Source organism: Delphinapterus leucas, chromosome 7 (genome assembly GCF_059928025.1).
Source record: "Delphinapterus leucas isolate spDelLeu-1000000601 "Yukka" chromosome 7, BTC_Dleu_Yukka2, whole genome shotgun sequence".
NCBI lineage: Eukaryota > Metazoa > Chordata > Mammalia > Artiodactyla > Monodontidae > Delphinapterus > Delphinapterus leucas.
The window spans coordinates 77383171-77398600 of NC_143135.1; the positions used below are offsets into that span (position 1 = coordinate 77383171).

At 33.8% G+C, this 15430-nt stretch overlaps 1 protein-coding gene across 1 annotated transcript in view; it reads left to right on the forward strand.

Moving 5' to 3' along the window:
• Positions 1-15430, forward strand: part of CEP126 (centrosomal protein 126) — a 92084-nt gene that overhangs the window by 58264 nt on the left and 18390 nt on the right. The window contains 3 exon segments of the mRNA XM_089915877.1: positions 6479-6553; positions 7736-7931; positions 11550-13710. Coding sequence (XP_089772003.1) covers positions 6479-6553; positions 7736-7931; positions 11550-13710 — 2432 coding nt within the window.

Below are 15430 nucleotides of genomic sequence, written 5' to 3' on the forward strand. Positions count from 1 at the left end.
CGTAAGGGTAATGCTCTTTGATGTAAATTATAGCAATATTTTTTTGGATCTGTCTCCTAAAGCAAAGGAAATAAGAGCAAAAATAAACAAATTGGATCTAATTAAACATAAAACCCTTTGCACAACAAAGGAAACCATAGACAAAGCAAAAAGACAACCTACTGAATGGGAGAAAATATTTGTAAATATTTTTTACAAGGGATAAGGGGTTAATAGCAAAAATATATAAACAGCTCATACAACTCAACTCAATACAGCAAAAAGAAAAAACCCAATCAAAAAACAGACAGAAGATCTGAATGGATGTTTTTCCAAACAAGACATATAGATGGCCAACAGGCATATGAAAAGATGCTCAATATCACTTTCGACTTAGTAGAGAAATGTAAATCAAAACCACAATGACGTATCACCTTACACCTGTCAGAATGGCCATCATCAAAATGTATACAAATAACAAATATTGAAGAGGATGTGGAGAAAAGGGAACCCTAGTACACTATTGGTGGGAATGTAAGCTGGTGCAACCACCATGGGAAACAGTATGGAGATTCCTCAAAAAACTAAAAATAGAACTACCGTATGATCCAGTAATTCCACTCATGGGTATATATCTGGAAAAAATGAAATCACTAATTCAAAAACATACACGCACCCCAATGTTCATAGCAGCACAGTTTACAATAGCCAAGACATGGAAGCATCCCACGTTCCCAGATGATTGGATTAAGATGTGTTTTATATATGTGGTGGAATATTACTCAGCCATAAAAAAGAATGAAATTCTGCCATTTGCAGCAACATGGATGGACCTAGAGGATACAATGCTTAATGAAGTAAGTCAGACAAATACTGTATGATATTACCTATATGTGAAATCTAAATAGTAATACGTATGGATGTACATGCAAAACATAAAGACACACAGATAGAGAAACAAACTTGTGGTTGCCAGAGGAGGGGGGGGAAGGACAAGTTATGGATATGAGGTTAACTGATACAAACTGCTATATATAAAATAGATAAACAACAAGAATATACTGTATAGCATAGGAAATTGTGCCCATTATCTTACCTATAATGGAGCATAATCTGCAAAAATACTGAATCAGTTGCCATATACCTGAATTTAACACAATATTATAGATCAACAAAAAATAAATTAATTTTAAAAAATAAGAGTAATGTGATAAGTTTCATATAGAATAAAATGTCCCTTGATAGTAAAAAAAAAAAATGGAGTTTGGACAAAGCAGTGCAGGAAAATCAAGAGGTATCCAGCCATGAGTTTAAAAGGACCTATGTTAAAAGGGTGGTAGTGAAATAGAAAAGAAAGACAGAAGGAAAAGGTATTTCATGGAAAGACTAGATTATGACTTTGGTGTATGGTGGAATAATGAAAATGAAAAAAACAAAAATCAAAGGAACCTGAAATTTTGAGTCTTTGATAATTGAGGGAACTTGATGACTTTAAAAATTAAAAAGAATGTAATGAAAACGTACAGGTTTGGCAAGATATTATTAAACGTCATTTGAGCCTTCTGAGTTTAGGGAGTAAATATCCAAGTAGAAATGTATAAAACCAGTTTGACCTAAGATGAAACAAGAGGTCAAGGCTATGGAAATAAATTTTAAAGTCCTGATTGTGTATGTTGCTCAATTTTTATGTGTACTTATGTCTCCCCAACCAGATTGTAGTATTGTAGAGAACAATGGCTAAATCTTACACATGCAGATATTCCATATGGTGCTTAGCTCAGTGCTATGCATGTTGGAGGTATTCAATAAATACTTTGAATAGAGAAACATCACTGGCATAATGAAAACTTCTCAGAGGATATAAACTTGACCTGAAGTTTAATAGATGAGAAAGATATTCATCAGAGACATTGAGAGGGAACTCCAGAAAGAGGGAACTCCAGAAAGAGGGAACAAGTAGTGCGTGAAAAGGAAAGAAGGTATGAAAGGACATGTTGTATTAAGGGAGCTGAAAGTAGGTCGTTCATTTTGTGGGGTTTTTTGTTTGTTTTTAATTTTATTTTATTTTATATTGGAGCATAGTTGATTAACATTGTTGTGTTAGTTTCAGGTGTACAGCAAAGTGATTCAGTCATGCATATACATGTATCTATTCTTTTGCAATTTATTTTCCCATTTAGGTTATTACAGAATATTGAGCAGTGTTCCCTGTGCTATACAGTAGGTCCTTGTTGGTTATCTATTTTAAATAAAGTAGTGCATACATGTCAATCCCAAGTCTATCCCTCCACCCCACCCTTCCCCGCTGGTAACCATAAGTTCATAGGTAGTTCATTTTGACTAGTGTGTACAGTGAGAAATTGTAGGCAGTTAGGTTGTTTAGAAAGGAAACCATGAGTTAAATCATGAAGAGCCTTGTTAAGGAGTTTGTCCTAAAAACAATTGCTGAAAAATTTGAAGAAAGCATATAACATTTACATTTTAGAAATATTGCCAGAATGAGAAAGAGTAAGGTAAGACTAAAAGTGGGAAAATCAGATAAAATGGTACTTTATTTAATGAAAACAATGGCTTCTTAAGACCTGTTTAGGAGGTAGAATCAATGTGATTTGGTAATTTTTTAAGAACTGAAAAGTGAATGGGAGGAATCAAGGATGACTCTGGAGATGGAGTTTGGTCAGTTAATGGATAGTGAAACCATGTATCAAAATAAGGACCATTCAGTACAAAGAGGTTTAAGGGAGAGAGTAACTGGAAGGATGATAAACTGTGAGTTTGAGATACTTATGGGCTACTCTGGAGTCAATTTCTCATTTGTAAGATGTCTGGGCAGTGAATATAGATATGATAGCTGTCAATGAATGGATGAAGTTAAAGCCATGGTTCAATACCCACCAGTGGAGTGGGGGTCTTGGTTCAGCTAAACAATCAAACTCCCATGACTACAATAGACCAGGTTTGGCCTCAGTTAGAAGGCATAAAACATTGCATGTCGATAGGCAACATTCTTCAACAGGAGGACTTCTCATGGCATGCCACAAAACAGTCAAAGTGCTGATCTTTGCTGTGCCCCTATTCCCACAAGTGATGACATCACAAGGAGCAGACAGCCACCCTGGGTTAGAAATCCCATGTTCCAAACAGAAGCCAATATTTCTTGTAATGGCTGTATATGAATAGTTTCCATGTAAGAGATATGTCCAGTTATAAGAATTACCACACTCAGGGAAACCTAAAGCTATAGCTTCCTACCAGGTATCTATGATTTATTCACAGTTGTCCCAGTACAGATAGAGTTTACCAATAAAGGGTCATTTTTTACATAGTCAATGTGCCTGAAACACAGTTCAAGTCCTGCTAGTAATCCAGGGAACAGAGTTAGAAAATTAACCCAAAGTTGAATTGGTCCACAGAGGATGGATTTTGTTAACCCTTCACTCACATACAGATACAGATACATACACAGACAGTATAAATAAGATTACACAGAGTATGGATATATAAGCAAAGAAGAGGATGACATAACTCTCAAAAATTCCAGCATATCCAAGCAAAGAAAGAGGAGCTCAAAAAGACCCTGAGAAGAAACAACCAGAGAAGTCAGAAAATAACCAGAAATGTATGATGATATGGAAATAAAGGGAACTAAAGTCAGGAAAGATAGTGGTCAAGAAGTGTCTAGGTCTGCAATTAGGTCAATTAGTTAATCGCTAGCAAAAGCAGTACATTGGAACAGTAGAGGTAGAAGCCAGATAGCAGTAAGTTAAGGAACAAATGGAAGTTGTGGCAGTGAACACAGTATAATTTTAGAGTACTCTGTGGAAAGTTTTATCTGAAAAGGAAGATGACAGACAATTAGTGGGGGTGGGGGGTTAGGGTCAAGGGGAATTTAGAGTGATAAAAAATTCCAAATCATTTAGTATAGAAGTAATGTGCATTTTTGTATACAGGTTTTCTTCACTATTAGATTTCTTTTTCTGTGCATTATTACCCTTTGTGTTATCAGACATTTTCAATTAAAAAAGCTCTTTTGCATTATGAATGAAAAGATAGACTTTTTTGTTCAACAATGTCTCTTCTAAGACTTCCTTAAAGACTTAGAAGAGATAACGCGTCAGACAATTTTGATTTCCCTGTAGCAAACAGACATATAGTTATTATACCAAATCTTGCTAGGACCATTATATCAACTTTGTTTTATGAGAAATTATCTCCATTCTAAATTAGAATACATAGTTTTCAGTTATTATTGTAATATACTATTATGACTATGACTTCATGATATTTATATCTACCTATACATACACACACATAAATTTTATGTGTTTGGAAAACAAATGTATACAATTTATAGAGAGAACACTATTGTTTACTTATTTAAAAGTTGAACTCCTCTCCACAGATAACTAACAGTATTAAATCATGTATGTGAAAATGCTTTGTAAACTATAAAATGCTATACTATAAATATGACAGCTTGGAATATTAAAGATCAAGTATTAGGTTAATAGAAATATTTATATGTACTGTTATTGAAAATATAATTAAACTACAAATACTTATAAGCTATTGTCACATTAAAAATACATTTTCTGTACAATATAAGCCTAAAATATGTTAGAGAATAAAGCAATGTCAAGAAACAGGGAGCTTCCAAAGAAGGGGAGGTATATCAGTACTCACAAATGATTGTTCTAATGTAGAAAATATTAGTTTTAGATTAAAATAATTTAAGATGTTGTAATGTGATAATCTAAAGGAGAAAAAATGTTGTATGAAAAAAATGGAGGGCATTCAATGCTTAAGCCTCAAGAAAAATCAGAGACTTATGTCCATATGAAAATAAAAGCTACTTAGGAAATAATGAGATATAAGAGTATTAATAAATGACTAATAAAATAAAAGCCTTCCATCACAACCAAATCCTTATCACAAAGATAATGTACTTGACCGTTCTTCTGGTAGATGTAGGGTAAAATAAGCTATATTTTCCCCATATTTTTATACTTTAAAATGATGTTATTAGATATCTATCTCCAATATCCATGTATTTGTGGTGAGACAATTGATCCTGAACCACAGGCTACCCTGAGAAATCTGACCAGAGCTAAGCAGTAATCTATTTGACCTCTTTTTGCCCTTTGTACCAGTACTTTAAACCAGATTTTCTAGCCCATATTCATTATCTGTATGACTATAAGACTTCTGAGTGGTGAAAATACTCTAAGAGCAAGGAATGAGAAAGAGGAACCTGAATAAGTAGGCTATGTACATTTCTCAGCTCATGAGAGGACACTGGGTGATCAGAAGAACATCATGCATGGACCCTCAGAATAAAACATAATATGAATTGAAAGCCTCGAGGCAGCCCAATAAATCAAAAAACCATCTTAATAAGGCTGTCTCTCTACTTCCTGTTCAAATGCTTTTCCACCTGTACAGATCCATTCCTGCCTGTCCAGCTGTCTCCATACCTGATCCCCTCTTACCTAATCAGCTGTCTCCTTTAAGAGCCCCATTGCTGTCCCACCATTCCCAAATTCTTCCTAGCTGTCCAACTGTTTCTCCCACCTACCAGCCCCATACCCTGCCTATCTGTCCATCTGTCCCCTCTACTCTTCCAAAGAACTTCTTACCAGACCCATTACTGTCCTACCCAATCAAATATCTTCCTCGCCCTCCAGCCCCAGTTACTTCCAGCTTTTCTAGCAGTTTCCCTCGTCTACCAGCCCCAATTCCTTCTGGCCCAATTCCTATTTACCCCACCCACCCCGAGGTTCACCAGTCATTCCTGATTCTGACTCACAAAGTTATTTTACAAAACTTTCAGACCGAAACATTTCCTTCCAGCACAACGTTCTACCCCAACCACTCTAATGCCGGCCCTTGTTCATCATTCCCTTCCAGCTCAACTGATTGTTTCCCCAAACCCTTTGGAAGGTCTCCCTGTTTTGAAGCCTTCCTGTTTGTCCAGTCATCCCCCTCATCAACCTATCCCCACTCTTTCTTCTATCACTCCATTGCCTGAACATCCTGCTAGCTTAGATCATTTTCAGTCAGTCCAGCAATCTGTTCCACAAACCATAATATTATCAAATCTGCCCCAGGCCTTTGTAGATCATCCACCTACATCAGTTTTCTCCCATCCACCTCCCTATCATTCTCCATCCTCTTCTTTGTCTTCATATTCTACTTCCATATCCTCTTCTTCATCCTCTATACAGTTTCCTTCCTCCTCATCTGTTTTTTCCTCTCCTTCACCTCCCACTTCTACCTCTCCATTCTTACCGCTTTCATTTATCCCTCTTTTTTCCTCTCCTTTGCATTCATCTCCCTCTCTGTATTTGCCTCCAACAAATTTAGATTTCCCGTCTCTAATTCCTCCTGTTTCTTCTTCCTTTATGATTTCTTCTTCCCATGCTTCACTCTTCCTCTCTTTCTACCTCCCCATCTCATTTTATTCCTATCCATTCCTTCAATCCTCCTCACAAATTGAAAGTAGAGAAGAGAAGAGAAGCAAGTGGAGTAGAGAAGAAAGAAATAGAGAAGAAAAAGACAGATGACAACTTTAAAGGTAAATAAATTTAGTTTATTAGGTATTTTGTAGATTTAGCAATACTTCATTTGGGAAGGGTGACTGAAGAGGAAGGAATATGTAAGAGTATAAGAGTAGGAAACCTAAAAGCAAGAGAGAGAAACATATTCTCAGTGTTCAGGAACTTGTGTTAGGTACCTTTTTGCTCTTGTTGATCCCTCTGTGGTCACAAAATGATAGTCAGGAATCTAGTAATCATTGACTTTGACTATTCCAGTCTGTCCAAATAAAGATATATATGGGTATTGGAGATAGATATATGTCACATGTGGCCATGTGTCACCTTCCAAAACATTTGAATCCTCATTGAACTGGGAATAATTCCAATGAATTGGGAATAAATACCCTTGGGGTTCTCACTACTGCCCCTAATGCAACAGCAGTCAGCTATTTGATATATTTCACCCCCCAAAAAGAAATTATTCCTTTGTTCTTTTCTTTTCACTTTGTACATATATTGAAATGTTACATGCTATAAGTTTCCAGAAGATGCGAAATTCTAAAAGATGATGTCATCCACTAATAATTTGTGGATGGCACTTTAACACACTAAAAATAAAGGTAGCCCCCTCTGTGGCATGAAAACCATGCTTATATTTGTGGTACAACTGAAAATAAATATGTACACTCTTCTCCATGCAATAAAATCCAAGCTTCCAAAACTACTAAAGTTAGATGGAAATTCCTTTCTACCCTAACAAAAAATTTTATTTTCTATCTGCTTGAATCTTCAACCAACTCTATTAGGGTTATAGGGATACCTACCATCCATGACATCAACTCAGAACTAAGGGTATGCAGCATATCATTATCCAGATAGGAATTCTCTTAAAGAGCTGAGGACTAACTCTATACATCTATAGGAATTACTTCTATATCTATCCCAAACAATAGATAGAGGAATAGGATTTAATAATCAGAGCCATGAATAATTGGATATTCCTACATGAAGACAGAGTGCTTTATTGGCACTGTAATCTCACATCCACTTTTATTCTACTGTTGACTCCTTGAAATTCCCATTCTAATATGTCTATATATTTCTCCAATATTCTTATATGTGATTATCTGGACACACACACACACACATACATATGAATATATCATATGCATGCTAACTTTATTTAAATGTACTAAACATTTTTTATGTATGGTTCACAGAGTCATAGATAATTCCTTGCCTTCATCATTGTCAAAAAATGATCACAAGCATCAGAAACATCTATCCAAAATCAATTCTGATAAAGAAATGAAGGAAAACAGCAAGGCAAACTTGACTACTAACAAAGATGCATTCCAGCTTAAACTGGAGGAAACTCAGAAACTCCTAGAAGATCAGCATCTAAGCAGTTTGCAAGTATGAAACTCTAAATACATTATTAATATTTTAATATCTAGCAATAATTCTGTCCCATTTTTGCAGTGTTCTCCACTAAAGAAATGTATACCACTAGCCAAGGGTGTGTTTGGATGAATCAGCACAAATTCATCACAGATACTAATGAAATAAGTTTTTAATATTTTTTTAACCTTTTACTCCATTTTTCTCTCTGCTTTTATTCTTATTTTTCCATCTCTCATATTTAGAAAAATATGCTTTATGGATGCTATTTTCTGAAAAACATGAAAGCTATTTGAAAGTATAATGTAATACAAGTAACATTATTAAAGACTGGATTATAAAAAGCAACTTGAAAATTATAATACATATGGACATAAGGTTCTTAATGAAAATATGGCACAATTAGCTAGAAATGGTGTCTCTATTCTGACTCTAATATGGTATTTACTTTGGTTTTTCCCACAAATGAGCATGGAGTTCATACTACATTTCCTGAAATATTCATGCACTTTATTTTTTATGAGTAATTACACACAGTTATGACATTCTTAGTAGGCTGATATCAAGATTAAATTCATAACCTTGGCCTAATTTATCCAATAACTGAGCAATTATGGCAAGACTAGAAAAGCGAAGCAGGAGACTTCTTCTGGCTAGGATGAAGTGCCTTCCTGCCATAAACAACTATAATTCTGAATAAATAATATGAAACAGTTATTTTTAGACAGTATAGAACAGGTAGTATAAGATATGATCACGAAAAATAAGGGAAACAAATGAGGTAAGCCCTATGATCACATAAGCTTTTTACCTGTACATGTCCTCTGGAAAAGCCTAAAAAAATTCCACAGGTATTCCAACTATCTGTCAAAAAAAACCCCAACCCTTTCTAAAGAAGATTGACATCTAAACATTCAGCATAATGTTCACAACGTCCAACACTCAATCAGAACTTACTAGACATATGAAAAAGCAGAAACCTGTATGGCCCATAACCAGGAGAAAAATTAGCCAATATAATCAGACACATAAATGACAGAGATAACAAAATTATTAGGCAAGAATTTAAAATAACTTTTTAAATATTTTCAAGGAATTAAAGAAAAATGAACATAATGAAAATGGAATTTTTGGAAGAACCAAATAGAACTTCTAGATCTGAAAACATATTTTCTGAGATTAAAATTATACTGGATGGACTTAACAGAGCAGGCATTACGGACAAAAAGATCAGTGGACCGAAATCATCCAAACTGAAGCATTGGGAGAAAAAAGATGGAAAAAATATATAACAAAATGTTAGTGACCTGAGGAACAATATCTAAATCTAACATACATTTAATTTAAATCTCACAAGGGGTAGAGGGAATCTTTAAAGAAAACAGTGGCTGAAAATGTTTCAAACTTGATGAAACTATGAATCCACAAATCAAAGAAGCTCAACAAACTCCAGAAGGATAAGTGTGCACCCATGTGCATGTGCACACACACCCCTCATAAAAGCACATGAAAATTAGCTTAAGCTAGAGGGGGGGAAAGATGTATTATGTGCAGGTGAACAAAGATAAGATGGACCATACTAATTTCAAGCCAGAAGACAGTGAAACAATATTTTTAAAGTTCTGAGAAAAAAAAATATGACCAACTTATAATCTGTATCTAACTAAAATGTCCTTCTAAATGTCCTTCTAAAATGAAGACAAAATAGGCATTTTCAAACAAACATCAGCTGAACACCACCACCAGTATCTGCACTATAAGAAATGCTCCCAGAAATTTTTCAGGCAGAATGAAAATGATAACAGATGAAAACTCAGATCTATAGTGACAGAAAACAGATTAGTGGTTGTTAGTGGGTAAGTATTGACTACAAAGAAGCATGATGGAAATTTCAACAGATGGAAAGGTTCTAAAATATTTCAGTATGATGGTTATGGGTAAATAATTTTTCAAAACCTATCGAACTATACATTTTAAATGAGTGCATTTTATTGTAGATAAGTATATCTCAATAAAGTTGATTTAAAGACTAAAACACAAGGCATGTTAAGTCTAGTACAGTTTATATCAGTAACTTACAAGCAAAACTTGAAGCTGATCATAATGTTTCATTTTTTAGTATAAGAAAATTTCTGAGGGAAAAAATAGTATAATTTAGTGAAATCAGAAGTTGTTGAATTTCTTCTGAGGTGCTTTGGGAAATGAAGCCATCACAGACCTATGCGAAGAGAAATCTTAAAGCCATGAACATCACACTTACAGCTAGAAGGACCTTCTAACCCAGATTTCTATATCTCATTAGATGTAATCTCAAAGAAATTCATATTAGAGTCATAGAGGTTTTAGGAGCCTCATTATCAATTAATATAACTCAATTCCAAAAACAGGCACTGTAGAAGCTGTGCTTTGATTTGTTCTAGTTAGGTAGAGTGACCATCTCTTTAAAAAGATATCACAGTACTGAAGGATGTGACAGGCAGGGAGTAAATGCTAGTAATAACAAACTCTTATGAATCATTTTCAAAACATTTCGCAATAGTATATCAATAAGCATGAACTATACGAAGTAAAATATTTTATCTGTAACTGATTTCATTGGTTTCTCAGTTTATTTGGGGGGCTATAAAAATAATAAATTTTTGTTTAATACCAAAATATTTAAATTTTCTAAAATATTAAGGGAACTAATTTTCTTTGAGTCCAGTTAACTTCTTGACTAGATTAACAATTTAAAGTTTTCTTGAATTTATTTCTACATATGTGATACAGATTAATGCATTCTAAACATATGTTATATATGTGAGAAATTAGAAATAGTTTTAAACATTGACTATACTTTGAAGTGATCATGAAATTTTTTTAAAAACTGATAATTTCCATGAAATTTCATTGAAGTAGCGATAAGAACATGTAAGGAATTCATAGAAATTATTACTGTGCTAAATCTCCAAAAACGAGTCATTAAAATCAATCCTAAATCCACATTAGAGTTACCTGGGGAATTTAAAAATAATAATAATACCACCAGTATCTGGACCCCATCCAAGTATTCAATCAGCAGGACCTGGCATGTTTTTACAAAGCTTCTTATGTGGTTCTAATATGCAGCCAGAGTTGAGAACTCTATTATACAGACCATGAGATTAACTTTTATAAAAAGATGTAGCCTTACCAATAGGAAGCTCATATTAGAGTCATAGGGCTTTTAGGAGCCTTGTTCAAGTCTAGTGAAGGTTTCAGGAAAAAAATACCATTTGTAAATTACTATTTTTCAGAATTTCACATGCCATTATGAAATCATCAAGAAACTCCATTCTCTGAATGGAACAGCAATAGCAAAATTATTTTTTAAGCTATAACTATGGCTAGGATAATTAAGTAATTATCAATACTTTAAGGTGAAGAAATTAAGGCACACACACTTTATTGTAAGTCTTTGTTGGCTCCCTCTTTTTCACTCTGAAGACTACTCCAGGGATATAGATTATTTATATACCTATACGGTTTGTAGTCGTACTACTCTATTTTATATGCCAGATAGAATTGGGCTCAGTAACAATGGTGTGTTGAATCATTAATTTTGGCACTTAAAATTTTCTAAGCTATAAAACAATGTTCTTTTTTTTCTTTCAGAAATTTTGTGATGAAGTTAATCATATAACAAATTCTGAAACCCTCTCAAGTATAGACAGTCTTGAGGCTAGGGAATGTGAAGAAATATATTTAAAACTTAATAAGGAGCCTTCTACATCAATCCAGCAGCAGAATTCTATTTCCCTCAAATCCGCAAATCTGCAATCAACTAATCTAAGCTGCTTTGATGAAGATAAGCTGTCATTCTCTAAAACTCAATATATAAATAATTGGCTTATAAATTTAGATGATCCAAACACTCAGACTGTCACACCTTTCTCAGATATTTTAAGTAAACCTAATGTTCTACCTTCACGTAAATGTCTTAATAGTGAAGAACAAAATTCATCTGCTCTGAGTAGAACTGTGGAAAGAGCCACAAATACTGCTAACAATTCAGTAGCCTTTATATATAGTCCACCCATATTTGTAAAAGATAAAAAAAGCAAAAAGACCTCTGAAACTAGTGCTATGAGGACAACTGACACCACTCCTGGATCATTCAAAAGGGAGAGACCATTAGTTACTGAGAGCCCAACATTTAAATTCAGCAAAGCCCAGGCCAATCCAGATTCTCCAACCCAGGAAATGGCAACAATTTCAGACCAAGAGAAATATTCTGAATTGACTCAAGAAAATAGAACTACTTCAGTTCCCACTTCATTTGTACCTGTGGCAAAACCTTTAGTTTTGCCATTGAATACACAATCAGCTAGGCCTTTACCAAAAAAAAGTATACATATAAAAGAAATTGACCCAGTGCAGTGTTCTGATAAGTTAGGGGAAATGAAAGACATTAAAGATGAAAAGATAAGATATTCTAACTGTGATGAGGAAGAGTTGTCTTTATTTTCAGATAATTTTCAAGCTGGCTGTATACCTTACAACTCTGACTCAAAAGATAAAAAACAGAAAATAGCTGAAGCATCAACATCATTGTATAGTATAATTTCTAATCGTGACTTAGTTGGTCAGCACAAGAAAATGAAATGCAATATTCATGAGAGAAATGGTGTGAGGTTTCTTAAAAGTATTTTAAAGAAAGAATCTAAATACGAACATGATTATTTTAAGGCACTGGTTACAAACCAAGGCTTTAAGTTAGGAAATCAAAAAGCAGCAGATATCAGAGATAGTATTGAATTAACAAAAGAAAAAGGGAAAAGTGCAGAAATTCCAAAGATTATTAAAAAACTGAGATGGATTGATGAAACTGAAGATACAGAAAAACATGTTGAAGATAATCATTCACTGAAAAATAGAATAGGAATAACTCAACAGTGGTCTCAACAATTCCACATTCAAACTAAAAGTGTTGCTGCCAGCAACATTACTAGTATTATTCCTGCTTCTTCTGTGAATTCTGCTGATAAGAAAAAGCCCAAGGATGATTTTATCTCTGAAAATGTCACTGCTTTAGGAGGATCTGGAATAGACCATGTGCCTTTGAACTGCTTTATACCTTCAGGTTATAACATTGCTAAACAAGCCTGGCCAGACTCAAAAGAAGAGGAAAGTAAATCCCCTGTAAATAGTGGTGATTCTAAAACTCAGAAAACTAATCCACAAAAGGGTGGAGCAAAAGTAATTAGAAGAACAAGATCTGCTAAAGTTCAATCAGGCTTTATATATATGAACAGAAAAGGCGCTGTTATTCGACCACAGTCTGCGAGCAAAGCCAACACATTTTTACAAGCTCAGGGTAAATTAATTGTACCTCATCCTCCTCCTAAATCTCAATTAAATATTAGAAGTTGTAAAAATATACAAGTATCTCAGTATCAAACTGTAATGCCTGAAAATTCTCAAAACATCAGTACATGTGACTATGTTAATTCAAAACATGTGCTTCCAACAGAACACAAGTTAAATCAGTGGAATCAAGAAAGTAGTCTTCCACTCTCACATGTTTGTCCTGACTTAGTCACTGCGATGCCATCGCTACCATATTGTTCTTCTGAGTGCCAAACTTTAGCAAAACTAAATCATTCAAATGGCAATCAAATGGTTGCCCAGCAAGATGGGACATTATATTACACCCAAAGATGTCCAACATATGAAGAAAGTCATTCCTCTGTGACTCTTAAAACTACTAAAGAAGAATTTGTTCCCTTGTGGAAAATACAGCATAATATTCTGGGTCAAAATGAAAAGGCCGCTGGTAAGAATAAATTTGTGTATTTTTATAGGTAAAAAGTACAAGTTTTTAAATTCATGTGAACTTTCTTTTCTTCAGATATGGCAATATGCACCTTATAAGATATTAATATTAAATAATAACAGCTTTATAGAAATAACTTATCACCCTTAATATTGTACCCTTGTCTATCTAGTAGCTATTGCTTTTAAGCGAATGACCCAACCTTTGCTCAACTAAAACTAGAAACTTTTGCCAACCTCCATTTTTTCCATGACTTTTCTTGTTAGTTTAAAAGAGGGAAGACAAAGAATGCAGTTTTATTCTTGTCCCATATCATTCTGTTATTATCCCAATATTACAGTCAAAATTTCTGTCAAGTAACCACAGTGAAAAATGTTGTTTAAATTATTCTAAATAGGTGAATAAATGTGATTATAATACTTTTCTTTATTCTTCTTTAAAATGTTTGTTAAATTTAATTGTTATAAGCTAATAATAGGTGTGCCTACCCCTCTCATTCTCTTTCCAAAAGAGTGGCAACTTTACTTTTATCTGTTATGTATGTAGGGTTTCATATGGAGAAAAAATGATAGCATTCCTTTAAACATTTTTGAAAATTAATTCTCTATATTATGGCTTTGCCCTTAGTAGCTGGTTGATGCCTCATGAAGCTACTTTCCTCTAAGTGAATGGACTATAGGCCCATAAATTTTCCTACCAGTAGAAATCAATTGCCTATTCAGAAATAGATAAGACTTGGGAAACATCAGAAAAGCAACCCTTTTCTTCTCCCAAAGGTATGAATAAATATAAAGAGGATATAATGAGGTAGTTAGTTTAAATTTAAACTATTTAAAGGCTTCTTCAATTAGACCATGAGATTTTAAGAACAAGGGACTATTTTTGTAATTCTTCACCTTATCCCCAGGTTTTAACACTGCCTGGCACTTAGTAGGCATCCAGTCTTTTCTTGAATTGAATGGACACAAGCCAGATTAGCAGATGGGAAGCTAAATGCAAAGACCTTAATCTAAACCTAGATTTTTAACTATTATTTCTCTCACTAAAAGGTTTCATTTTCTTTTTATCCAGCCACTTCACAATGTAACTTCAGTTTTCACACTCCTTCCAGAAAATGAAAGCATCATGTAGATTTGATATTTTAAAGGAAATTATGGTAAATAAATTATGATGGTTGCCTTTTTTGAATTCCTACTCTGTGCCAGTTATAGTGCTAAGTGCTTTACAATTATTGTCTCATTTAAACCTCACAGCAACCCTGACAAATAAGTATTTTTTAAAACCCCATTTTGCAAAGAAGGAAATAGAATTGCCCAAGGTCATGAGCTAGGAAATAGCAAAAATGGTACTTTCATTCAAATATCTATGGCTCCAAGTCCCATAGTTTTTCTACTAAAACTATGTAATAAATATAATTATTAAGTGAACATGTATCGGAGTCTGAGCCGATCAGGAAAAATATTAGGAAATATAGTTTCCCAATAGCTCAAGCATAAAAGGGTAACATATGAAAATTATGATCTCTTCTCTGCTAAAAGAAATATATATATATATATATATATATATATATATATATATATAAAATCTAAAACACCAATATTTTTCTAACATTTAACCAAAGTAGGTAATAGTTCTTAGGGGTCTTTGTATGAGGAACACTGGAAAATGTAATGAATTTTAACATTTTTTGCCATGTTTTTAAAGAGATAGAAATATTGAA